This window comes from Acipenser ruthenus, chromosome 1 (assembly GCF_902713425.1).
Source record: "Acipenser ruthenus chromosome 1, fAciRut3.2 maternal haplotype, whole genome shotgun sequence".
NCBI lineage: Eukaryota > Metazoa > Chordata > Actinopteri > Acipenseriformes > Acipenseridae > Acipenser > Acipenser ruthenus.
The window spans coordinates 20,365,967-20,393,769 of NC_081189.1; the positions used below are offsets into that span (position 1 = coordinate 20,365,967).

General features: G+C 36.5%; 1 protein-coding gene across 3 annotated transcripts; it reads right to left on the bottom strand.

The window, feature by feature from the left end:
- LOC117973173 (carbonic anhydrase 9-like) lies at nt 1-26,829 on the bottom strand. Of its 3 annotated transcripts, XR_009324639.1 has the most exons (14): nt 26,383-26,827; nt 18,144-18,173; nt 17,518-17,688; nt 16,517-16,659; nt 14,936-15,028; nt 12,368-12,434; nt 10,348-10,505; nt 7,580-7,721; nt 5,306-5,344; nt 4,967-5,029; nt 3,677-3,700; nt 3,029-3,122; nt 813-2,623; nt 1-384 (listed from the first exon to the last, which is right to left on the bottom strand). XR_009324639.1 is itself a non-coding variant. In XM_059020769.1 (13 exons), exons 1-13 carry the CDS (start codon nt 26,507-26,509, stop codon nt 2,563-2,565), a joined length of 1,203 nt encoding a protein of 400 aa, XP_058876752.1. In that variant the 5' UTR covers nt 26,510-26,829; the 3' UTR covers nt 1-2,562. The 3 variants fall into 3 exon arrangements, 2 of the variants coding, with proteins under 2 accessions (XP_058876752.1, XP_058876748.1); XM_059020769.1 differs by having other exon boundaries at nt 1-2,623; nt 3,677-3,697; nt 4,973-5,029; nt 26,383-26,829; XM_059020765.1 differs by having other exon boundaries at nt 1-2,623.
- Between the last annotated feature and the right edge of the window lie 974 nt (nt 26,830-27,803).

A 27,803-nucleotide genomic window follows, 5' to 3' on the forward strand; every position in this document is an offset into this window, starting at 1 on the left:
TCAAGTAAAAAAAAAGCTTTATTATTATTCTCCCATAATTATTATTATTCTCCTTCAGTTTCTCATGACTTCAGGAAGGAGCTCCTTATCAGGTTTCACCCAGTTTCTGGACTGCAGAGTGAGTATATGATTTGTTTATTTTGCAGTAGATGTAGTTAGTCAGAAATACTCAGTTAGCAGCCATTCAGAATGGTACCAGAAGCATGGCAATATTAAGATCAGTGTTTGAACATTAAAAAAGTCCCGTATTGGATGACTGTGTTCTGTGTTTTGCTGTGGGGTCTCCAAAGATTACTGGGATGTGTTGAACCCCATGTCCCCCTTTCTTTCACCCAAGTAATGCAGTACAAAGATAGTTACCTAGGCCCAAGGCAAACTTTGCATCTGGAAAAGAGAAAAGGAACAAAATACAATTACTCAAGGTTTTTAGTTTGTTTCTTTGACTCTGGGACACTGGTAGAGTAAATACAGCATGCGAATTATACTAAAATAAACTGTTTTAATGGTTACTTTTAGAATCTGTTTTGCTATCATTTAATCCCTGCTTATATTCATGTCTAAGTTCCTCTTTCTAAATGCTGACTCAAATTCTGATATTGAACCAATTTTAATGTGCTCTGCTTAATATGGACCGTTGTTGGTGCACTCACTTCTTTCAAATTGCTGATTCAAAATGTGTAAATGAACTTGAGCTAACATGGGATGTGGTCTGGTGCACTCTACATAACTTGTTCTGACCACATTCCTTCTCTCCCTCTTTCCATAGAAAGTTCTAGCTTTGAAATATGTTCTATTTTTTCATCACTTGCCACCTGCAATCTGTCCTTTCCTCTCCGAACAGATGTTCTAGTTCAAAGACAGTAAGGTCGGAGGTCCAAACATTATGACATCGAAAAGAGCCGTTCATACTTATTTCTTCATCTAGGTCACGGTTCGTGACAGACCTCTTCGTGACAGACCTCTTGTCTGGGGGAAAACACCAGCAGGATTAACAAAGTTAATGGATGGCTGTGTTTGAGTCTGGCACTGTTTAGATAATTAATATAGAACCTATTGTGTCATGGAGTTGCCAAATAAGTAAACAGGACCAGTGGTATAGTCCTTTAAATTTAGTAATAGCCCATTTTTTTATTATTTTCTCCCAATTAGGCATATCCAATTCTTTTTAGGCTCAGCTCACGCCTACACCCCCATGCTGACTCGGGAGCGGCAGACAAACACACGCTGTCCTCCGAAGCATGTGCCGTCAGCCAGCTGCTTTTTTTCACATTGTAGACTCACCATGCAGCCACCTCAGAGCTACAGCGTCGGAGGACAACGCAGCTCTGGGTATCTTACAGGCAATCCTGCAGGCGCCCGGCCAGACTACAGGGGTCGCTGGTGCACGGTGAGCCGAGGACACCCTGGCTGACCTAACCCTCCCTCCCCGGGCAGTGCTTGGTCAATTGTGCGCCACCCCCTGGGAGCTCCCGTCTACGGTCAGCAATAGAATAGCCTGGACTACGGCAACATCCAGACTATAGGGCGCATCCTGCACTCCACACGGAGCTCCTTTACCAGATGCGCCACTCGGGAGCCCCCCAAAACATTGATTTTCTTAAACAAGAATTATTATACAAATTCACATTTTATTTGTATACTGAACTTCTAGTAATACATATAATAGGTAATGCTATCTAATTTTTATGAGTATTTCCACAAAGTGTCTTTCTTTCGCTTGTCAGAATGCTTTACGTGTCAGTGATTAAGTAGCTTTGTTTGTGTTTGTGTCCACAGTCAAAGTCGATGCACTGCTGCTGTCGTCTTCACTTGCATTTGTAGCCTTCTTAATGAAGTAGTCTGTAATAGAAGAAGTTCCTAATGCTCTTTTCATTGCGTCATGAGGACGACTGACTGAATCAGACAGTTGTGAGTCATGTGACTTAGCTTGCCTATTAAATTAGGTCTCAACTACATCACTAAACAGGACACACACATTTCACAGTATTACACATTATCAGTGTTTTTATACATCCGAAAGATACAAAGTCATTACATTATGTGACTGACACCATTCACAAATATAGTATTATGGTACAGTAAAAAATACATATAAATAAAATATATTGTATGAATTAAACTACAAAACAAAATCTGCAATCATCTCTCTCAGTGGTATTGCAATCTGCAGTATATAAATGGTACATTCCTTCAGTATCAGAATTAAGTATCATTCAAAGATTCCACAAAGGGGGGTTTGTTTGCTGTGTGGAAGAATTAGAGATGACCACAAGCTGAAACTAGTTTTGCTTGATTGATCTGTAGTTGAAAAAAAGTCATCGGCTCCTAAACTACTGACTGACGTTTTACTCCCCTGTTTATTTTTCTTTTGTCTAGGATGTGGATTTTGAATTAACGTTTATATGGGGAAAAGTGTTGTTACATTTTGGACTATCTTTTAGACCTCATTTGTGGATTTTCTGAATGTAAAACTGAATGCATTATCGTTACAGGCACATACTTTATCTACTGTACATTTATCACAAAATACATGAATTGAATATTAAACTGGGTTCCTTCAGGTTATACCCCTTCCTTGGATGCAGGTGTGTAGATAACATTCTGCCTGGTATCCTTTCTCAATCTGTAGAAACAGAAAAAGAGTGATTTGAAATTTAAATGTGCAAAATAATTTGTCTTAAACGTATTTGATCTGGCATCTAACTAGCTAGTACAATAGCAGCACAGCATATACAGCTGACAGATCATCACCACCTGCATTATGTACAGATAATATTTTGATGGTGATTTTAGGGTTAAGCTGAGATTCGCCATAAAAGAGGTATTGTGACTGATTGATTTTTATTCCTTTTTAAATCCCAATGTTGGGGCATTGGAAACCTTAAAGTGCATTCCATTAGCTTTTTACAAAGGTATTTAGGAATTAAGGTATCACATTTCTGTAGTGGCCAGACTGATAATTAGCAAACAAATGGCCAAGACATATAGACAAACCTGCACTTGTACTGTATTTCAGAAATCAAATTACCTTGAGTTTTTCTTTCGCTGTTGAACCATGTACATCATAAAAGATAATAATGTCACTATAAAAAGAACCCCGAAGACAATAGCTAATATCTCGCCTGCAAAAAAGGAAATAAACATGATTAAACAATTGTATGATCGCTGTGAAATGCATTATCACATCTGAGCGAAGTATTTATAATCAATTAAAAAGGGTAATTGTTTTATTAAAGCAGAAAATACATTTTATCCTTTCATCTGTCAATTATTAACTACTAATAATGAATGTAGTCTACTTTATGATGGGGCAGTAAATGTAATCATGACTTTGCAGGTTTTTTTCCCCCTGTTGTTATTGATAATATTTTCAGTTTCTCATGACTTCAGGAAGGAGCTCCTTATCAGGTTTCATCCAGTTTCTGGACTGCAGAGTGAGTATATGATTTGTTTATTTAGCAGTAGATGTAGTTAGTCAGAAATACTCAGTTAGCAGCCATTCAGAATGGTACCAGAAGCATGGCAATATTAAGATCACTGTTTGAACATTAAAAAAGTCCCTTATTGGATGACTGTGTTCTGTGTTTTGCTGTGGGGTCTTCAAAGATTACTGGGATGTGTTGAACCCCATGTCCCCCTTTCTTTCACCCAAGTAATGCAGTACAAAGATAGTTACCTAGGCCCAAGGCAAACTTTGCATCTGGAAAAGAGAAAAGGAACAAAATACAATTACTCAAGGATTTTAGTTTGTTTCTTTGACTCTGGGACACTGGTAGAGTAAATACAGCATGCTAATTATACTAAAATAAACTGTTTTAATTGTTACTTTTAGAATTAGTACTTAAACTCAATACGTAATAAATATATACCTCTATATGGAAAGTGTGACTGGACCTTTCCAGTACTGGATTTGATATTTACAGTTAATAATACATTTTTATTTATAAAGCACCTTTTCCAATCCCAAAGCACTTAACATAGTTGATAGAAGACAAGATAACAAACGACAGGGCAAAATAAAATACAGTAATAAAAAACAATAAAAAATACATTCAACAAAGTAAGAGACAGCATTAACACAGATACTTAAAAGCTAGTTTAAAAAGATGTGTTTTGAGGCGAGTTTTAAAAATCTCCCCAGTCTGAGTCTCTTATGGAGCTGGGTAGTGCATTTCAGAGGTAAGGAGCTGCACTACAGATGGCTCTATCTCTCATGGACCGCAGCTTGGTAATAGGTGTGCCATAGTTTTTCTGAGGAGCCAGATATAGATCACTTACCTTTAGTGTAGTTGAAAGCACAGGGAAGGTTAGACTAGGCATTGCTTAAAAAAGATTTACTTTCATCAGCCAAGGTTGAAGCACTAGGTGTAAAATACACTATTTATATCTCTCAATTCTTGTTTTTGAAGAAATATATCGGAATGTATCTGATTATAGAGGAGGCTGTGTGGTCCAGTGGTTAAAGAAAAGGGGCTTGTAACCAGGAGGTCCCCGGTTCAAATCCCACCTCAGCCACTGACTCATTGTGTGACCCTGAGCAAGTCACTTAACCTCCTTGTGCTCTGTCTTTCGGGTGAGACGTAGTTGTAAGTGACTCTGCAGCTGATGCATAGTTCACACACCCTAGTCTCTGTAAGTCGCCTTGGATAAAGGTGTCTGCTAAATAAACAAATAATAATAATATAATGATAGTTCATAGTTATTGAACATGTGAACAAGCTATATGTTTTTAACACTTTAAATACAGCAACTGTATATTCGTTTTGACTACATGAAACAGCAGTACATGAATAACGTTCTCATCAGTGAAGTAGTTTAGATAACTAGTGGGTGACAAGCTGGAAGTGGTATAGGCTTTTTGGTTTCACAGCATTTAAAGGTAAAGTGTGAATATACTGTAAATGAAAACTGCTTATCACTTTTAATAATAGCTGTTTCAATTGTTGCATTCATTCATTCTGCTAACCTTCCTCATCTTTATCTGTCAAGTCTTTTTCAGATGAATCTTCACCTGATCCCAGTCTGGCACCTGAGAAAGTATGAGGTTACAACAACCAGTTATCACTTATTTTAATTTTAAAATCAAAGGGGTTTTAAATGATACTTTTTATTCTCACAAATTTAATCAACACAAAATATTGTTAATATAAAGACTTAAAAAAAAAAAGACCTGAAATTGGTTTAAACATATGACTGCATTTAGAGCTGGTACTATTACAATGGTTAAAAAGACACAGGGTTAAATCTTTAATCTGTTTATTATGTTGTCATTGTCCAAAGTAAGTGTATTTTTTCTTCTGCTTACCTCGCTTTGAGGATTTTCCACTTGAAGTGTCTTCAGTACCTGTGTGGAGACACAAAGTTTGTAAGGAGCATGTTCCCAAGCATACAGTAGCTGGAAGGCATAACCAATGTTGTGTACAACTGCTCACATAGATGGCAAAGAACTACAGTACATACAATATACATGATACAGCAAAGGTAGAGATGTACAACACTATAAGAAACTAAGGAAAGCACGTGGCGCCGATGAGGCAAGGAAAAGGCTCGCTCTTCAGTTTTGCAAAATTGGTGTGGCGGTTTTGTGATGTGGAATAATGCCCATCAGTCAATTTTTAAAACCATTTGTATTTTTTCTTTTGTAATTGCAATATAATGATTTGTTTCCACCACAAAAGCCACAACTAACCCGTTATTTTACCAAATTATACTGTGACAAATCAGTCAGGTGAACAGCTGGTGTAAGTCAAGCAACCTGTTGGCTTTTTAATAGAAGCCATCATGTTTTCATCTAAGTTCACTTCCAAGGCAAACTCTATGAGTGTTTTAAACCAGCTTTGTTAATGATTGTTAAAGACCTTAAAGAAACTTGTTAAACGACGTACAACGACTACATTTTAGAAATATAGGGGCTAATGCTGATCAAGCGATATGATGATGACAGACACTGTTGGCACAGTGAGCAAAATAACTTTCAACACAAGCTTTGTAAACTTATTATTTTACCTAAGCAATGCTTGTCATATGAGTTTTAGAGCATGACCAGGCATGAACTGTTGCTATAAGGAAGATTGTCTTTGTTAGTCTGTTTTTGACTACACTGCAAAATACTTTTTTGACTTTACACTGCAAAATAGCAGATTTTTTTATGAGTGACAAGGACCAACTAGTTCTATGCAGGCAGGAGGCTGTTCTGTACAGTTTAAAAGTTAAACTTTCTGAATGATTGCCATCTCTCATAGACAAACACACAAGTGTGTCAACCTTTCAAATATGGGACAAAGGGTCTCAGACCCTTCCAAACCTTACTCACGTCATAAGTGTCATGAGGTTAGCCAGCCCTTCACCTATGACTGAAGGGCTGGGGGTCCAAGGAGAAACTCTCAGGGTGTTGCCACCACTCTGTCTGATAGTAATCTGCCTTTGCCATTCTCCTTTCATATTTTCAGTTGGTCGTAGACCACCTGGCTCTTGTATGTGTATGACTAAAGAGCAATAATCTATTGGACAAAGCAGCAGGATTGGCGTGTACTGTATGACACATTTATCGAATACATATTTAATGTACCCTTATGGTGTGTAGTTGTACCAGCACACCAAGGTTCAAAAACCTCTTAGCTGTATTTACTGAGTGGTTGTATGAATAGGTGTGAACAACTAGGTGTGGTGTTTCAGTTTCTTAGAAACTCCCCCACCATTGGGCACTTGAAACCATAAGAAACATCGGCCAGCTTCCACCTTTATTAACAAAGCGAACCTGCTGAGCCACTTCATGTCCTTGCACTTCAAGCTGAATTGAACTGATATTAACCACACTTTCCCTTCGAGATTTACCGGGGATCTGTTCTAGACCCATCAGAATCAGAAGAGTCCTTTGTTCTGACTTTATGTGCTTTACATTTTCATGGTTTCTGGATTTTTCTGCAATCTACTGATAGCATAACTGCTGTCAAATTAAACTGTATAGTTGTGTAAAAACAACTTAACCAGGTGATTTTTTAAATTGTTGGTAATATAGTAATTTCCCTCATGCTTACTACAGCACATACTATATTTGCATTACTTTGGCAAACCATAGTTTTTACCATGCTTTACCATAACACGTCTGTGTTTTAACATACAGTATATCACAGTAAATGGTGGAAACCTGCCTGTAAGTTGGGTCCATACCTATGATATTTAGAAGAACATCTTACTGCTGTGAGCTAAAAAACATATATATATATATATATATATATATATATATATATATATATATATATATATATATATATATATATATATATATATATATATATATATATATATATAGGTTGATATTATGTATAAAACACAATAATATATTTTAGCTCAAAGAGCCAGCTGCCCATCGTTTCGATATGTTGTACATATCTTTCTCAAGGGAGCCTGTGTTTGAATCAAAACATTGGAGGTATTTATAGGTTTTTGACGGCATGACAACTACTTGTTATCGTTTACATTCAAATTTGAGAAAGATATGTACAACATATCGAAACGTTGGCAGCTGGCTCTTTGAGCTAATATATATATATATATTAAAGGTATTGATGTCCCTTACCCCCACTGCTCACCCCTCCAGGACTGCTGAGTGCCTCAAAGGAAGACAGAACTCTCCTCCCATACAGTAACTGGGAGGCTCTGAAGTTCTTGGATAGTACTGTGTCATGTCCGGCTTTCAGTGTGTCCTCAAGTTCTGAAAGCTGGAGAGAGAAAACAGAACATTGCAGGTGCTACATTAAGCAAAGACGAGCACGTCACCAAAAGCAAAGTCAATTGCGATCATTGATAAGAATCTTATTTTTTAAATATTGATATAATATTAATGTAATCATATACAAACTGTGTAAGCAAGTGTTTTTCCATAAACTTTTGCTAAACAATGGCAAGCACAGAGCCAAGGATGATGTATGCCAGCTGAGCAAGAGATAAGAGACACAAAGTAGGGTCTGTGTAGGCATCGATGTATCTGTAAGATAAGATTGCCCATACCGTCCTGTAGGTATTACTCCATGAGTGAATGTGGGCCCCTGAGACGGAAGAGAATGGTATCATACTGGCACAAATCAGTCGTTTTATAATTAAAACTAGACTTACGAAACTGTAAGTTTGCATAGCAACAGAAGTGATGTAATGCTACAGAGCTCTATTGCATACACCTGCTTGTTGGGATACACATATAAATCAAGAGATTTGTGAGAGACAACTGACTTCCCCAGACCTTCATATCGCTAAGGTTTTGCCAGTGAGGGGTCTCCCAGTTTAGGTAATATTGATCAATTATCTAAATTGTAAGCTAGTGACTAATATTTCTTGTCTAAAGAGATATTTGCAAATAACTGTTTTGTTCAGTACTATCAATAACCATGGATATTATTGTTGTTTAATAAATATAATTTGATTATTAACATATACCCTTGTTCTTGTCATTGATATTTAACAATTCATGTTCAATAATTAATAATTAATAACACTATGTAACACAATTTTTGTTCCTGAGTAGTAAGTGTTATTTCCTAATTGCTTATGCCTCAAAAGTATAGAACATGGCTATTATTCCCCACAAACTTTGCTTTTGTGACCAGGACAGTGATATTTTGAAATGTACCTATTTCCAACGAGAAAACGGGCGAATTTGTGTTTTTTCGTTCACATAAAGTCAGAAAAAACAACATATGAATCCAAATTAACATGTATTTATACTAAAGTAATACAAAAATGACTACAAAAGATTTAGAAGTGAGTAGTTTTTCGAGATTTACGATTATACTGTAAATCACTTTCACGAATCAGCCCCCAAATGTAGTCTCCCATCATGTTCTCGTTATACTGTCCTTGGTAGCGGCGTTCAAAGTCCAGTATATCCTGGTGGAAGCGCTCGCCTTGCTCCTCCGAGTACGCTCCCATGTTCTCCTTGAATTTATCAAGATGAGCATCAAGGATATGGACTTTGAGGGACATCCTACAGCCCATTATGCCGTAGTTCTTCACCAGAGTCTCAACCAGCTCCACATAGTTTTCGGCCTTGTGATTGCCCAGGAAGCCCCGAACCACTGCGACAAAGCTGTTCCAAGCCGCTTTCTCCTTACTAGTGAGCTTCTTGGGGAATTCATTGCACTCCAGGATCTTCTTTATCTGTGGCCCGACGAAGACACCGGCTTTGACCTTTGCCTCAGACAGCTTAGGGAAGAAGTCTTGAAGGTACTTGAAGGCTACCGACTCCTAATCTAGAGCTCTGACAAATTGTTTCATAAGGCCCAATTTGATGTGCAGTGGTGGCATCAGCACCTTCCGGGGGTCCATTGCGCCTTGGTGTCCCTGCTGTCCCAAAGGCAAAGATAGCAGGGAAACTTGGTAAAACCGCCTTGGAGACCCATCAGGAATGCCATCATTTTGAAGTCTCCTATGACCTTGATGCCATCTCAGAAAAATGCAGATATGTATCCACTTAGGCAGCTGGAACTGCTAAACTGAACTAGTGGGCTTAAGGTCCCTGTATTTATACTACTATTTATATTACTGGAAAGTTCTAGAAAGTTCTAGAAGTTACTCCAAGTTTACTCAGCACTGAATCTATCTGGAATGTTCTGGAAAATAGGTAAATTTCAAAATATCACTGTCCTGGTCACAAAAGCAAAGTCTGTGGGGAATAATAGCCATTTTCTATAATTTTGAGGCATAAGCAATTAGGAAATAACACTTACTACCCAGGAACCAAAAAAAAAAAAAAAAAATTGTTACACAGTGTAATACAAGGTTTAGGATAATTGGTATAACAATAAATAAAATAAAACCACAACCCTACAAATGTACAGTAACTCAGTATTAAGGGCAATTGGTATAGAAATGAAGGTTTTGATAATGTACTCATGCCTTTAGTCTTCAGCAAGTACAATAAAAGTTGTGTTTGTGTTGCTCTTGCAGCTCTGAGAGTGCACCTCAATCCTGACCTGCATACCCCCAGCCCTTCAGCCCTGGGCTCTCAAATAGAGACTGTCACATTGTACCAGACTGTCTGGAAGTTTGTGATTTACACAAGGACACTGGTTTCACCGGAACAGTACAGTTTTTTTTTTACACACTAATACTGTATGGTATTTGTATTGCACTGCAGTAGGTTAATCTCTTTAATGCATTAGCACTTTGTTTCGTAACACGGAAGTTCATCAGTTGTATTACTCACTTGTATGTCTGTCATGGGAAACAATTAGTTTAAGAAAACAAAACTGTTATTAAAACACCTTCATCTTCAGTATGACAAAGTTCAGAACTATTGGGCAAAGCAAGAGTTTCAAGTGGGGTGAGAGAACTGGATTAGTGCTTACTAACCTGTTTTCTTGAAACTTTGACGGTTTCATTAAAAATAGTCCAATTAACAGTCTGAAAACACGGAGGAGTGGTGAGCGACCCATTGTAGCGGTAAAAGTGGTCCAGATTGGGTGGCAACAGAAACCTAACATTAAAGCCAGGAATCTCTGTATCCGATTCTGAAAAAGAATAGACTCATAAGCAGTTGGAGAAAACATTATATTCTACGTTCTGTACCCCAGCAGAATTTATGTTTTCATTTATTAAGCAGCCTCATCAGAGAACAGGAAGTGGCACATCTTGGTGAATATTGTGTCTTGTGTAGTCAAGTGATGTAAACACAAGAGTTACCGATTGCATCAAAATAAGCATATTTTTTTGCTACAATCTTAGCATTGAAAAGTTGTTTCATATTAGTGTAACAATATAAAAATCGACATAGCAGAATAGCCAACATAACAATAACAATCCATTACCTAAAACAATAAACAGCAAGTCTGTGTTTTTTTTATTATTTATTTCTTAGCAGACGCCCTTATCCAGGATATCACATTATTTTTACATACAATTACATTATTATTAATTTATTTTACACATTATTTTTACATACAATTACATTATTATTAATTTATTTTACACATTATTTTTACATACAATTACCCATTATACAGTTGGGTTTTTACTGGAGCAATCTAGGTAAAGTACCTTGCTCAAGGATACAGCAGCAGTGTATCCCCCACCTGGGATTGAACCCACAACCCTCCGGTCAAGAGTCCAGAGCCCTAACCATTACTCCACACTGCTGCCCATTGACTTAGTTACTCTCTTTTTAGTATCCTTACAAAACGGAAGCATAGTGCATGATTTGTTAGGTCATCTGCACTCACACCCTCCAGGCATGAGAGAACATGAAAATGTATAGCCTACGTGCGCCAGCTCAGCAGGGAAAGATGAAAAGGAATCGCCTTTTACTGTCTTACAATTAGATGATCAGGAAAGGCCCCAAGGAGGTTTCAGTTGAAGTGCTGCTAAACTAAATGGGGAAACTACCGCTTGCTTCAATAAATGCATTCATTATCCAAATTGTAGTGATGGCTTTCTGCATGAGTATTGTGTAAGTTTCGCATTCTTTCATTTCCAGTTGGCAAAACCAGCTACTATTTGTTTGGCATAGCCTAACACGACTGGAAGTCACAGATAAGTGTTGGAGCTAAACACCAACAGGCAGGATATTAGCAGTGATAGTGTGAGATGGGGGGAAGGGAACTGAAAGACAAGAGGGATGCACCCTGCTAGGTACAATGTGGTATTCAACCCCCACTTTTCCCCCGCAGCAGGAATGTGCAATGATAGATTGGTAACCCCTATCATTGGACAGAAGTAAGACAAATGGGAGTGGTCAACAAGTGTTTACAAAGGTATAAATGCCTAACATTGTAAAGTTTCTTCAGTCTTTTCATCTCTTTCGAATTGACTCCATGGATATCCGTGCTTTCTAATACAAACATATGCACTGAGCTGTACCGAAGCCTTGTCCAAAGTCAGTTTAAATCTTGCACTTATATGATTGTATTGGAGGTATACCTTTCTTGTACATAAAAGTGTTTTTGAATCAAAAACCATTTGTCAGCTTAATTTCTTCACTACAAAATCACAGATTTATAATGAAACATAGTCCTGGAATACATTACAGAAAATATACAGCCGTCTTATACTTTGTTTCGCTTATATGCAATCAACAAATATGAATAGATGATATTTCATGAAAAACAATGACACTCATGCGTTATTCTTTTTTCATATCGGTGGGTTATAAAATATATGTAATTGCCAGGACTAATTACTGTTTTCAAATGTTGTCCCTGTCCTCTCTTTGGATTGACCTCTACAGTATGGCTATGGTTAAAAACTTCCTTTTTGGTTTCACAGATCTATAGCACTTTACTACAAGCCTTATATAATGCTAGATCTGTGAAACCAAAAAATGAAGCGAAGAAGAAGAAGAAGAAGAAGAAGAAGAAGAAGAAGAAGAAGAACTTACCTTCAATACTGACATCAGTCAAAGATGAAAGGATGTTATCATAGTTGGCATTTTCTTGTGGACCAATCTATATTAAAGAAGCATTATTTAAAAACTGTTATTTTAAATTTGAAGAAAAAAAACAACTTTATAGTTATTTTTTACAGAAACAGTTTATTCTTTTATGGCTTTGTAATTGAACTTAAAGGCTTTTTAAAATTATTATTCGTTTATTTAGCAGACGCCTTTATCCAAGGCGACTTACAGAGACTAGGGTGTGTGAACTATGCATCAGCTGCAGAGTCACTTACAATTACGTCTCACCCGAAAGACAGAGCACAAGGAGGTTAAGTGACTTGCTCAGGGTCACACAATGAGTCAGTGGCTGAGGTGGGATTTGAACCGGTTATTAACCCTTTTCTTTAACCACTGGACCACACAGCCTCCTATATTTCACAATAAATAAATAAATAAATGATAAGGCTGTGTATATTTCCTATTTATAGACACACAGGCATGTGCAAATTTCCTTCTGTGAATGTGAAGGTGTGGTGACTCTAAAATGTCATAAACCCGATGTTATTATATCTTGTGAAACTCCTGTTGCGTTCTTGCAAGGTCAGTTTACTAATCAAAACAACAGGATAAAACAAAAGCTTGGCTCCTGTAGTTAAAATGATAAAAAAACTTTATTAACTGATTACAACAAGTACAAATTGACAGTAAAACACACTGTAATGCACTGACATCAACAGAGGCTTGTAACCTCTAAACGTCATGGATAGGTTTTTGATCTTGATAACATGTAACGATCAAAGTCACCCGGCCATTAAGAGCCTTTGAAAAGCCTGGGCACTATTCCCAAACCTTTAACTTCAGAAATAGGATGATAAAACTACATCCCTTTGAAAAGCCTGGGCACTATTCCCAAACCTTTAACTTCAGAAATAGGATGATAAAACTACATCCCTTTGAAAAGCCTGGGCACTATTCCCAAACCTTTAACTTCAGAAATAGGATGATAAAACTACATCCCTTTGAAAAGCCTGGGTACTATTCCCAAACCTTTAACTTCAGAAATAGGATGATAAAACTACATCCCTTTGAAAAACCTGGGTACTATTCAGAAACCTTTAACTTCAGAAATAGGATGATAAAACTACATCCCTTTGAAAAGCCTGGGCACTATTCCCAAACCTTTAACTTCAGAAATAGGATGATAAAACTACATCCCTTTGAAAAGCCTGGGCACTATTCCCAAACCTTTAACTTCAGAAATAGGATGATAAAACTACATCCCTTTGAAAAGCCTGGGCACTATTCCCAAACCTTTAACTTCAGAAATAGGATGATAAAACTACATCCCTTTGAAAAACCTGGGTACTATTCCCAAACCTTTAACTTCAGAAATAGGATGATAAAACTACATCCCTTTGAAAAGCCTGGGCACTATTCCCAAACCTTTAACTTCAGAAATAGGATGATAAAACTACATCCCTTTGAAAAGCCTGGGCACTATTCCCAAACCTTTAACTTCAGAAATAGGATGATAAAACTACATCCCTTTGAAAAGCCTGGGCACTATTCCCAAACCTTTAACTTCAGAAATAGGATGATAAAACTACATCCCTTTGAAAAACCTGGGTACTATTCCCAAACCTTTAACTTCAGAAATAGGATGATAAAACTACATCCCTTTGAAAAGCCTGGGCACTATTCCCAAACCTTTAACTTCAGAAATAGGATGATAAAACTACATCCCTTTGAAAAACCTGGGTACTATTCCCAAACCTTTAACTTCAGAAATAGGATGATAAAACTACATCCCTTTGAAAAACCTGGGTACTATTCCCAAACCTTTAACTTCAGAAATAGGATGATAAAACTACATCCCTTTGAAAAACCTGGGCACTATTCAGAAACCTTTAACTTCAGAAATAGGATGATAAAACTACATCCCTTTGAAAAACCTGGGCACTATTCCCAAACCTTTAACTTCAGAAATAGGATGATAAAACTACATCCCTTTGAAAAGCCTGGGTACTATTCCCAAACCTTTAACTTCAGAAATAGGATGATAAAACTACATCCCTTTGAAAAACCTGGGTACTATTCCCAAACCTTTAACTTCAGAAATAGGATGATAAAACTACATCCCTTTGAAAAACCTGGGCACTATTCCCAAACCTTTAACTTCAGAAATAGGATGATAAAACTACATCCCTTTGAAAAACCTGGGCACTATTCAGAAACCTTTAACTTCAGAAATAGGATGATAAAACTACATCCCTTTGAAAAACCTGGGTACTATTCCCAAACCTTTAACTTCAGAAATAGGATGATAAAACTACATCCCTTTGAAAAACCTGGGTACTATTCCCAAACCTTTAACTTCAGAAATAGGATGATAAAACTACATCCCTTTGTTCAGACATTCTGGCCATCACCATATGCACAGGACAGCAGTGCTATATTACTGTAGTATGCTAATGCTTTATGCATATTGGGCAACAAAGAAAAGGGTCTTGTAAATTACTGCTATGCCTTGGCAGAGATATGAATATTGATGAAAAAAACAACAACACTTACCTCTATGAAAGCACCAAGCACAGCTAAGCCATCGGTTTTGCTAGCTGCTTCTGACAAACTGTCATATTTAGTATTGTAGTGAACCACGTGGATCTGCAACAAACAGATATTGTATACATATAAATATTTTTATTGTTTTTATTAGAACAAATAAGAGCCCTAAATACTCTTAGTTTGCTAAACACATACAGTGGTCATATATTGCAGAGTATGATAAAAGACAGAAGTTGTACTGTAATTGTGTGATGAAACTCAACATAATCAATGCGCTCTAAGAACTGCAAGCAAAATAATAGTCAAATGCATAGGGGCGAATGAGTACACTCAAATGTAATGTAAAAAGTTGATTTTACATAAAAAAGATAGCTGGAGGCTGTCGGTACTCTTCCAGGCTGGTTTATTAAAAGTAAATGTGTTTACAGATTTAGACTGAAGCTCTGTGGTGCTTTCACACAAAACCAGCTGAGAAACAGATAAATATTCACATATTCATTACCGTATATATATATTTTCTTAGCCCCTGACACAGTAATATTTATATTTGTTTATTTTTTTTTACGAATTATACTTTATAAATCATGTTACAATAACAAATAATTTTAAAGTAAGGTTGGATGAGATAGCTTCCCCTGTGATATGAATTTAGGATAAAATATAAATCCCAAACAGAACATTATTTTCCATACTACCCTCATTGTGCAAACTAAAGCAAGCTATAACCTGAAACATAGTTAAGCTGGAATACAGGACGTAAGTGTGTTTTAGTTGCAGCCTTAAGCACACGTTGAAGGCTGCACTTAGAATAACGTCTTCAATTCGGGTCCCCACAGTACAAAAAAGACATTGCAGTCTTGAAGAGAGTCCAGAAAAGAGCAGCCAGTCTAATCCCAGGGCTTAAAGGCATAGTTATGAAGACAGGCTGATGGAACTGAATCAACTGAATTTATTTAGCTTAGAACAAAGAAGCACGGGAAGGGGAAGTTTTGCTATCTTAAAAGGAGTTGGCAAAGTCAATGCTACCCACTAATTTAAACTAAGACCAGCGGACACAGTTGGAAATGAAGTGGAGGTTGACATAGGACAGAAGGTATGCGCATACCTGTCAACATTGAGGTTTCAAAATACGGGAGCTTTTGTAAACTGAAATCTCATACCTGTCAACTTTTGAAAATACAAAATCGAGAGCGGGGGTGGGGGTGGGGGTGGGGAGGGTGCAGGTGCGTGGCTACGTATGTGAACTTGCCTCGCGCACTGAATGCATGCCTGACACAGGACTCCCCTGGGTCCTAAACCTTGCTATGTACAGACTGGGATTGCAGTAATCACACGCCGGCCATGAATTTTGTAGACATTAAAGGTTTGCTGACATAAGGGGGTTTAACAGTAGAATACGGGAGCAAATCTGTCCCGGGAGATGTCTGGGAGAAGGGTCTAAAATACGGGAGACTCCCGGTGAATACGGGAGAGTTGACAGGTCTGTATGAGTGCTGAGTGTATGTAATGGCTTACCAAGCCATGATGTTGATGCTGAATCACTGAGAGACAACTTTTTGGATTCATCAGCTACTAAGTGAGTCATACCTCTGCAGGAAAGTGGAGCCCATCGACAGTGTGTTCTGATCCTGGAACCTTTACGGTGCCCCAGTGGAAGTGGAGCTGGGCGGCTACAAACACGTTGTCGAATCCCCTGACAATGCGCATGGTGTCAGGCAGACTCAACTGCACTAAAGAGATGACAGAAAGTACTGTTATTATATCTGCTGCCCTTCAGTGAGCATCTCCTACAGCAGAATGACCCCACATAAAGCAGGTCTTTCCCAATAATAAATAAAAAGTGCTCTGCTGACTTTCTTATTCATAAAATCATATTTTGCACCAGCAATAATAACCTTTTTAAAAATATATTTATTCCATTGTAGATATTTACAATGTTAATAACAATTTGCAGGGCAAGAATAAACAGATGCAATCTATTCAGCAGTAAATAGAGAACATGCTTTAAAAGCATTTTAGCACCTGTTAAGTACAACGAAATCTGTTTATCATATCTTGACAACGCAGTCTCTTACACTAAAATGCGTCAAACAGATTAGAACATAACAAACACAAACACTTTAAATGCATGTTGAATTAAAAACAGACAGACATTTCCCACTAAATATACTCAACTGCAAACTGATAACAGCTACATTTCCTTGCCTAAATCCTATATGTATGTTACCAACATGAAACTTCATTTTCATCTCACCTTCAACTGATAAACAACCTAACTTTTCATCAGAAGAAGGTAAACGCTGAAACTTTTATGCTTCAGTGGATTAACTACAGAGATGAAAGATGAATATTCAAATGCGGCTTTAACAGTGGAGGAAACTTCACAGCATTTTTCACCTGGGAAACTGCAGTACCAGTCAACCTATACACTGCTGTAGAGTGGATACATTCAACAGAAAGGCTGACTTGGACTTTGGAACCATGCAATGCTGTCATTACCTGTTTAAATGCAAGTCCCGAGAAAAAGACCCAGGCTAATGATAAATTGTGACAAATCTTTCACAACAATGCCCCCAGTGGTCACTTACAGGTGTGCCCGTTGTTTTGCAAAGTCAGTTTCTCTTCATCTGACAGATCATATCCTTGCAGAACAATCGGAGGCAGTGCTGGGGTGAATATGGCTGCTCTGGTGTCAATGTTGATGGGGGACTGAGATTTTCCACTGCAGTTTTTAAAGTCTAAGGACCATGTGTCCTGATCTGTGGTCAAAACAAAAGACACCATTATTTAAAATGAGATTATTTGGAAACAAATCAATTACTCTTAATTGATCCTTAATTTAATGCATAAGGATTTTAAATTGAAAGATTTTGGATTAACTACAGTATGGATCTCAGCTAGATAGAGGATTCTAAAGTCTAGATTAGTCTTTTAAACTGGAGTCCGATCAGAAAACTACAAAAGCAGAGTGGGATAATGCTTTACACACTCCTTTAAGGACAAAAGGTTCTAAAAGGTCTGAATATACCTTTGTCAATGTACTATAATGTCAACACATGAAAATGCTAATATCATCTCATACATCTCAGGCTGTGAGTTTATCCTTTCTAAACTGTTAGATTATCCATTGATACTGTGTGTAATAAGGATATATATATATTTTTTATTAAGAACAAAAAAATAAGACAAGTTGTAAGAAATATTTAATAATTACCATCGTATTTCCAGTGTCCATGGGATCCACCTTGAAAAAATAAATACAATCAATCGTTTCAGGGATGATGCAATAAATACTTTGCAGAAATATGCAGGTGCATGCTTTGCTATTTACATCAGCCATATTACTCATTACCCACACTGTGCGTAGCTGTTTCCTTAATGTGTTTACTTGTTTAGCTGGAGGAAGGTTCATTTTTTCATTTACCACTGAGAACATAAACACTGAACAGCTCTAAAGGTAAAAACAGAAGGTTTTGGGAAATGAGAACGTGGAAATGGGAACACAAATACAGAGCAAATCTGTCCATTCTATAACAGAAGTGAAGCTGTGGTCATTTCGATCTCTTTTGAATGATATTAACCACACCAGCAGCTTCGTGGAATCTCCTTCGTGGAAGTAATTTCACATGCGATGTTCCAAGCTAACAATAAAATGTGCCAAAACATATTTCATTTTTAATTATTGTCTCATACAAAATCCAGTTTGAAAGCCCTAGCTCCTGTCTTTCAACCACATAGACAGAGCCCCTTCCTTACTTCTCTTCATATTTGGAACGAATGTGAACCAGACAGGTTAAAAAAGACCAGTGAGGGGCAGTGACTACATATGATGATAGTAACAGTACTGTGTAAAGAGAGTTGGAGCTTCTCTTAAGGCGTATTCTGAGGTGTAAGTTCGGGTTTGAGCCTAGCTGCCCCAGTCTCAGATGTACCTTCTGCGACAACAGTGGCAAAGTAAAAAAAAAAACAAAAAAAAAACTATAGATCCTTTAAGGCTTGTCCTTTTGTTTATTCAACAGCTCATTTTGAAAGTGTTTGTTTGGCAGTATTGGCCAAACAACTAAAAACTGCCCTATTGAAAAGCATTTGCTTGTTACCTGTGGTTCTGCCTGCTTGCTTCACTGAATGGTGTACAGTGCACCATAGCACATGCATATAAAATAAATTTTATATTAAAATATAGTTTATACTAATATACTGTGTACCGAAACAAGATTTAAACTGCTTACCCATAATCAACCCCTACTGGTACAAAAGAGAATAACAACCGTTAATTCAAAACTAGAACCAAACAACTAGTAATTTAAGGGATTTTAAGCACTCTAAATTTGTTTACATTTTGTAACATTATTTTCTCCTATTAATAAGTAGGAGTTAATTGAGACTGGAGTAAATGGGGTGGTTATCAGTTGTCACATAATGTTAACCAAGCAGATGGCTTCTAACATCAGTAAACATCTATAACAGGGGTCTCCAATCCTGGTCCTCCAATCCTGCAGGCTTTCTAGAAGTCTTTACATCATCAAAGGCTAAAGATCTGGAACACCATTTAATCTTCACTAATTAAGACAATAATTGGTTCAAATCAAGTAAGAGCGCTAAGTTGAAACAAAAACCAGAGCTCTCCAGGACAAGGGCTGGATAGGTTCATGCAAATCTTTTATTTCTATCAGTAACAATATGTCAAATATGAAAATGCTGTGTGTTTTTCAAGATCCTCTTCCATTTAGATCAATTGAATAAACCCCATTGTTGGGCTCTAATAAAAAAACATTCTTCAAATCCCTATGTCAATGATCCTTATGACTGTGCTCATTGTATCCTATACACTGCAGGTATTATTCAAGTCAAAGAGTAAAAAAAGTCTTCACCACATTTTTTTTTCCCATAATCCATCAAGGTCAGAGGGTGTGGTCTTGTTTAATTGCTAACCTCGATCTCCTCGTCATGTAACACGATGAATGCTGCTAAAGATTATACTGGCTGCAGCACAGAAGCTCCAACTGTAATCTCCAAATAAATCAGAAAGGAGCACTTTCTCTACACCTTGGCTATTCCACTGACTCATTTCTTATAACTGGATGTTTAACTTTCAAAATGGCTGCATGTTTTGCAAATCAGAAGCTGCTTCAGGTGAGTATCAGCCCCTCTTGCTGCATCATAAAGCAGCATTTGTGAGTTTTATCTCATCCACACTTTGTACGTTGGATGGAGGACTTACTCTAATTAGAGTACTCATTAACCTTAGTATTAGTGGTCATTTATTAAATGAAATATATTCATGATTTATAAAATTCCACCATAATATTCACTATAGTATTTACTTACTCTGGCCTCATCCATAGGAAAACCTTTATTGGCCAAATGATGATTGAAAGAATGAATGAATGAATGAATGAATGAATAAATAAATAAATAAGAGTTCAGATAGCAAGGCCTTTTAAATCTAAACATTTTGATTAGAGCTGATTCATGGTTTGAGAAAATACAGCCGCTGTTTCCTACACTCAAACAAAACAACAATACTAAAAGGTACTGACTACTTTAACACAGCCTCCCAGCTCAGGTTTGTTTGCCCTTTTAAATTCAGCAGACCCAGACATTGAACGGTCCTTTTTAGCACTTTCATTGTTTACGAGATAAAAAAATAAACAAACAAAAACCTAACTCCCACATAGAGTGCGAAACTGATCTTTTAGTTTTATTCTAACTATCCCACTAGATGGCTAAGCCATTTACCAGCCACACAAAAAAAAAAAAAACCAAAAAAAAACACTTGCTTCACACACAGTTTCTACGGTAATCAAATACTAAGGTTCACACAGGACTTTGATCTTCACACACAGACAACCCTGAACAAACCTTTTGGTCTGTTTAAATACCTGCCTGCTAATCCCTCATTAAAATCAGAGCCAGGTGAACCTTGTCCTGGCTCACTCCCAAGGCATTCTGGGGAATGTAGTCCTGCAGCACCCTCCTGGACTACATCTTTTCCCCTCCACCCCCTACTCTGCCACACTACATTAACTAATTTGCTCCAAATTATCAGTATCGTTAATAAAGTGGGAAAAAAAAATCCTATAATGTTACCAAACCTGAAATAAACAAGTCAGAAATTGAATTTCGGGAATTAAGTAGTCACTTTGAGTTGCTTCCATTTAGTTGTAGTTTTCCTTTCAGAAAGGTGCGACAGTATAACTACTGAGAGTGAAGAGCTCTGAGAATCTGGCCCAATATGAAAGGGAATGTAGCAATAGTAAACACATGTTGTTTATGTATAATATGTTTCCATAACTTGGTTATCCTACCAATCAAAACATTGTGTACCAAATACAGTAGCGCAGTTTGGAAAATACCAATCACAGTGTAGTTGAAGTAGTTATATTTTGAAGTGTATTGTATACCTACTACAAAAAAAAATATTAGAATAGCTTTAATGCAATAATCTGATCATTGAAGTAATTCTTAACAATTATCTCTTAGTATGTAAAAGTAATAATAGTAATTGAAAATGTAAGCAATTACATGACTGTACTTGTGACTTCATTCTATAGGGTGTTAATTCTATAGGGTGATGGAAAACTTGGCCATAATCGCTGTAGATGTGTGTGTATATATATATATATATATATATATATATATATATATATATCATCTCCCCCCACACACAAACTTGTAAAAATTCCCACAGATATTATTAATAATTCTAACATTATTACCTGCAGTATAATACAAGTTCAAGGTGTACTGCTTATAAATATTGCCTGGTTCATAGTTCACCGTGATAAAGGTAGTCTGCTTTAAGTCTTGCAAAATGATTAATTAATTAAAATATGGATTGATTATGAAATCAACAAAATAGTTATACCTGTCACAGAATTCACGGGACAGGAACGATGAATGTGACGAGTAAGGCCTGGGACTTGAAATAGGAATGATGTGTTTGCGACTTTTGGAAGATGACATGCTTTCCCTTGGCTCGTGGAGAGCCGCCCTCATGGAAGTAAGATTGAACCAATAGGCTTCTAAGGCTGGGAAGCAAGCGTTACTTCCAAGGGGAAAATGAAGAGAAGGATAGTGGATACATTTAAGAAGACTAGAAGTTGCCCCGACTAACAAGCAACGCTTATGTTCAGGAGATCGGCACTCTGCCAAAAATGCTTACCCTACTGTATGTAAAATTGGTCCCACAGTACTTGGAAATTTGCCCTGCTATTTTGCCGTTTTCTATGCTTGTTTTTACCATGCTTGTAACATGCTTTATCATAGTTAGCCATGTTTTATACCATGTTTTAACAAACAGTACTTTATATGTGGGGGTTGCAGATTGTCTGTGCTTAAGCATGATTTCACTTTCATTTACTTCTATTTAGTATACCGCAGTATATGTTGGTATATTTGCTAAAACTTTCAATACTCTTTTAAAAAAAACTTTAAGAGACAGTATCACATCCAGTTAAAACAATACCTGTAAGGTTTTGAAAACACATCTCTTAAAAAACAATTTCTAAATGATTATAACAAACAGGATCCAAATAACTTATATTCTTACTATTTCATTTAGAAAAAAAACAAACCTGAATTTCGTTCTCCTCTTCTGACAAGGTGGCAGTATTTGAATGACAGGTTACTTCCAGTCATTGAATAAGAAAATATAAATAGCACATTAACACTGTCTAATATTTATTTCTGTTTTTATCAGATCTTTCTGGTTCTGACAAAGCTGGCCCTTTCAAAAAAACTGGATGATGCGAATTGCATGCCTGAAAACTGGAGATTGTTTTGTCCTTGTGAAGCTGTCATTCATGGCTCTCTACATAACATTCTTGTGTTAACTTACCAGTATTCATTGTGATCAAGGGCATTTTATAGTTTACACAACAGGTTAATTGTAGGGAGGTAAGTATTTAGTCAATACTTAGTCAATATTTCGTTGTTTCCTGATGAAAATCACAGATTAAAAAATATCCTGTATTCATTTTTCATTTGGGCTGTTAATATCATAAGAACAGTTCAATTACACAGGCCTTACCAGTGCCATCAAGTTAGTCTTTTACTTAAATTTGGAAGCACTGCTGTTCATTTATTTATTTATTTATTTTAGTAATATATCTGAAGTTTAGTTTAGAGCTGCAAGCTATTTAAACCTAAAAAAGCTAATTTTCCAAAGGTTTTCCATATTTCCTTGCTAAAATGGCCTGCCATATGGTACCAGTGTACTTATTTAATCAATATAGACTTCATGAGTTTGAGCTTAATGAAAAAAATTAATTGTTATTTAAATTGGTAAATTTGCCATATATTTTTAAACAAATGTAAAGTTTGGTCTAGACTTGCTGTGATGGTTGCCTCCTGTCATTCTGGAAGGATGTGGTCACTGAGAAATAATTTCCTGTATGTCAGCACTATCGTAACAATATCCTCAATCAGTGAGCGATTACTGGACGTTTACACTTGGCTGATGCAAAATCTCTCTCAGCTGACCAATTAAACTATAACTCAGGGTGACCCCTTCTCAGTAAAAAAAACCAAAAAAACTTGATGATTCATTATTTGGTGAAGTCAGACAAATAACACAGAATAAATTATTTAATGTCATCATACTGAGAGCTTATTTGGAATAAAAAAACATGAATAAAAACAAACTCAGCACATGGCTTTAAAACAAAGCTCATACTGTATATTAAAACTGATCTAGATATGATGTTTAAGAAGGGGATCTCCGGAAACATGCCTTGCATAGTTAATATATGCTTGAATGAAATAGTTTTACAGTATCCTACTTTAAACATGAATTTGCTTTTCAAGAGCTACCATCGAGGGATTTTCATAACACCTGTACAACCTGCTGGAACCCCTTCACTATGCTTGTTACTTCACAATCATTGTTTGTGTGCGATGATCACACCACCGTTCAAAAAGACGTCTGGGACGCGTTCTTCTCTTTATGTTTAAACTTGTACACTATGGGTTTTTTGAATAACAGGTGGAGGGTGGCTGTATTTTTTTCCACCACAGAAAGCTAAGAGCAGGCAGCAGGATTGAGAGCTTAAGCAGCACCAACAACCTGTCAAGTCAGTAACTTACATCTCCTGCCAGTGCTATAAATACAGCTTGTCACTTTGTATATTCAAAAAGCTTTTAAAGCAGAACTGTAATAGTTGGCAAACATTGTTGGAATTATACTACCAAGTAAACAGTAGCTCTATTTTTTTTTAGCTTTTATACCAGTGTAAAAATGTGTGCCAGTGCTTGGTGCTGAACTAACTGGCATTCCTAAGCTCTAGCCATTTTTAAGAGAATCCTATATTTAATTTAATTAATTTAATTTAATTGAGCCACGTGTCTTACAGATTTGAATGATGCCAACAATCTTTTTTAAACTTTTCAGCGAGGACGAAATCTGAGAACCAAAGAAGTCCTTGTTCTCGAATGAAAGTATAAAGCTCTTTCTCTTCTCTCCATTTCTCTCTTGGCTGCACTCCACTCCATGTTTGTTCAGTTATGCATTCAGCCTGACCCCAGTCACTTCACACATCACTGAACATAAGAACATAAGAAAGTTTACAAACGAGAGGAGGCAATTCAGCCCATCTTGCTCATTTGGTTTTTAGTAGCTAATTGATCCCAGAATCTCATCGAGCAGCTTCTTGAAGGATCCCAGGGTGTCAGCTTCAAAAACATTTTTTATTGAAAAAAGTCATTCATTAGAGATCATCTTTATACAGTACTACACACATTGCACATACAAATGTACATATTATATTTGTGTAGCAATTTTATTTAAGTATCTTTTGCTCATCTCTACATGTCCCTTTACTTCCCCAGCACTGATTCAGCTATCATCTGGTATAAGTTACATTAAATAATTCCTAGAAATTTTCCAGTTGATTCATTCAGTCAAAACGCAGAGATCTGCACGTACTCTGTTACCACTGGGCCTGTTACCAATAAACATGAATCAGCAAGTTAGTAGGCTATTGCTCAAACCTGCGGCACTGAATTATTTATTTAAAAAAATGTAATGTATTTTTTATATAGGGAGAAAACTAGAAAGTTATATTATGTTAAAAACACTGGTTACACATTAAGATACACTTTTGATAGCCTTTGAAAGCATATGTAATATGCATTTCTATTGATAGGGTTGCATGACCAAGGTAAATACATGTTGTTTATATATGTAATTCCCATAGTTCTCACAATCATACACTTTTGTACAAAATATGTGTATTTACAAAACTGCAGTATAATAGCTTCATAATTAATGCACTTTGAAGTGTATGCTAAACATGCTATTAAAACCCTCTAAAGAACACTGAAATGTTAATACAGTTCTAGCCAATGCAGTTAAAATGGTAGCGCTGTAGAAAAAGATAGACCCCGAAGTCGCCGCCATCCACCGTCAGTCGTATTTGGTAAAAGCCAAGTTAAGTTATAAAATGCCACCTGCCACAAGACTTCAAGCCCGCAAACATTTTCACCGACCCTGACTGAGTGCTGCTCCTGGTTACTGGTTCCCAGCTTCTGCGTAATTGTATCTTCATTTCATGCTGAAAGAAGATTTTTTTCCTGAAACATGACATGCTGCTGTGTCCGATTACTGCTCATTGCAGCTGATATTACTTTGCAGGCTACGGAAGAGCCCATGCGAGAAAAAAATGAAAACTTGAAATTTCATCTTTGAAAGTTGAAATTTCGTCTTTGAAAGTCAAAATTTCGGCTTTGAAAGTTGAAATTTTGTCTTTGAAAGTCAAAATTTTGGCTTTAAAAACGCAAAATTTCGCCTTTAAGAAGGGATGACATTTTGAGTTTTAATTTTTTTCTCACATGGCCCTAGGGCTCTTCCATAGCATGCATATATAGTTGACTAAAACAAAAATATGTTTTATGTTATAGTATCACATTTACTGGTAGTTTCCAAAATTACGATTTGAAAATAGGGGAAAGAAAAAATACTGCTCAGACTTTTATTTAAGTATGTTAAGTGGATGATGTATGATATTGATTCATATGCTGTTTGAGATGTCATGGGTTTGGGGCTGAAGATAAAATAGATAATAAACAATACCGCTTTACATGCTTCTTGTCATTTCCATTTCAGACAGTACATCTCATTGACAGTACATAACAGCACATATTACACAAATGTATTGGTTAAAAATATTTTAAAAACCTTTACAAAATACAAAACAACTTTTTTATAGAAAAAAATAAATTTAAAAGCCCAGACTATAGCTTGTCAATATCAATTCAATTTTCTAAATAGTTTGTTTTCTCACTCATATATATATTAGCTCAAAGAGCCACACACACACACACATTTCATAATAAACTTACAAACACGTGTTAAACCAATATAAAGACTGTATTTGTGAGTCTGAAGTTCATTATAAATAAATGTCACTGTTCTAGTCATTGTAAGAACACAATGCAATGTAAGCCATCCTTACTTTTGCGTTGCTCTTCGTGGTGGATCTCACTGCTGCTGTCTTCCTCAGAGGAGGGTTCTGGAGACACCGTTGTCAGAAAAAGGCTTTGCAGAAGAAACACAAAGAGCACCTTGCCTCGCATCTTCATTCCCTTGACTTGGGAAAACTTGTATTAGCTGCAGGAGCCTTGAAGTCACTGCACACTGAGCTCACTGAAACCTGATGACTTTTAAAGCTGTGCTCATGTGAGTCAGGCACGGTTCACCTGGTTTGTGATTTTAAGGCAGTGATAGGTAAACAACACTTCAGTCACCAATCAAGTCCGGTTCTAAAGGTACCAACCACCACTTTGTTAGCTGGAATGAAAACCAAAAAAAAAAATGCTCCTATCTGTTCAAGCTACCAGGACAGCTCTTGAAGTTCATTGTTGTGAACAAAGTTCAGTGGTGTGTGTGAAAGGGTGTGATTCACTTTGTGCTCTTTGAAAGAATGAATGGATCAACAGCTTATAATTACACTCACTGCATGACACACACAGACAATCTGAAACGTAACTATGGGTGCTGTATCGGTATAAGTATGTCATAATCATTTTCATGACAGTTATCTACAACTGTCTAACTAGAATAAGTAGATGTTTTATTAAACTGTAACTCTGTAACTGGTCAATGTTAATTAAACTTGTAACCTCTGCTTATCAGTTTCTACCGTTTGCTATTAAGTATAGATGGTTTATCAACTTGGCAGCAGTGTGGAGTAGTGGATAGGGCTCTGGACTTTTGACCGGAGGGTTGTGGGTTCAATCCCAGGTGGGGGACAGAACTGCTGTACCCTTGAGCAAGGTACTTTACCTAGATTGCTGCAGTAAAAACCCAACTGTATAAATGGGTAATTGTATGTATTATATTTTCCTACAGAGGCTTTAAAATAAAATAAAATATAAATAGATATAATTTACATATTTTAATTGTAATCCACACATTTCTTTTTTTTTTTTTGCATAGAAAAAATCATGTCATTCAGGTTTTTTAGGTGACTGTTTTTTCAAAACAAAAATATTAGTAGTTTAATATTAAATCTATTTAGTTTAATAATTTAAACCTATTGTATAAACTGGTAAGTTTTCAACCAAACAGTTAGTTTATAAATAATAATTTTCCTTAGTTATAAACTTGCTTAATTGTTCTGTGTGCTCAACATCAATACAACATGTTTAAAGATGGGAGAGCCCTCAGTGGAATGAGGCTCAAAACGTATGAGATATTTTAGAGCTGTAGTACAAAGATATTTTCCATTTAATTAAGTCAGAATAAACTTTTGACACAATACTGTACCTTTTTATTCTAACTATTTTTTTTTAAATGGTTAGGCTTCGTTCCGCCACATGTTAACTTTACACCATTCATGCATAGTATTGAGGTGGTACGACAGGCAACACCTTG

What these genes read in the sequence shown, in the direction of transcription:
- LOC117973173 (XM_059020765.1), bottom strand. Translation starts at nt 26,509, where the DNA reads ATGAAGATGCGAGGCAAGGTGCTCTTTGTGTTTCTTCTGCAAAGCCTT. An exon ending in GCAAAACAACGGGCACACCT is followed by an intron (nt 16,660 to 17,517) that starts GTAAGTGACCAC and finishes TCATCTCTTTAG; the next exon opens with TGCAGTTGAGTCTGCCTGAC. An exon ending in AAAGTTTGCCTTGGGCCTAG is followed by an intron (nt 3,123 to 3,676) that starts GTAACTATCTTT and finishes CCTTTTTTGCAG; the next exon opens with GCGAGATATTAGCTATTGTC.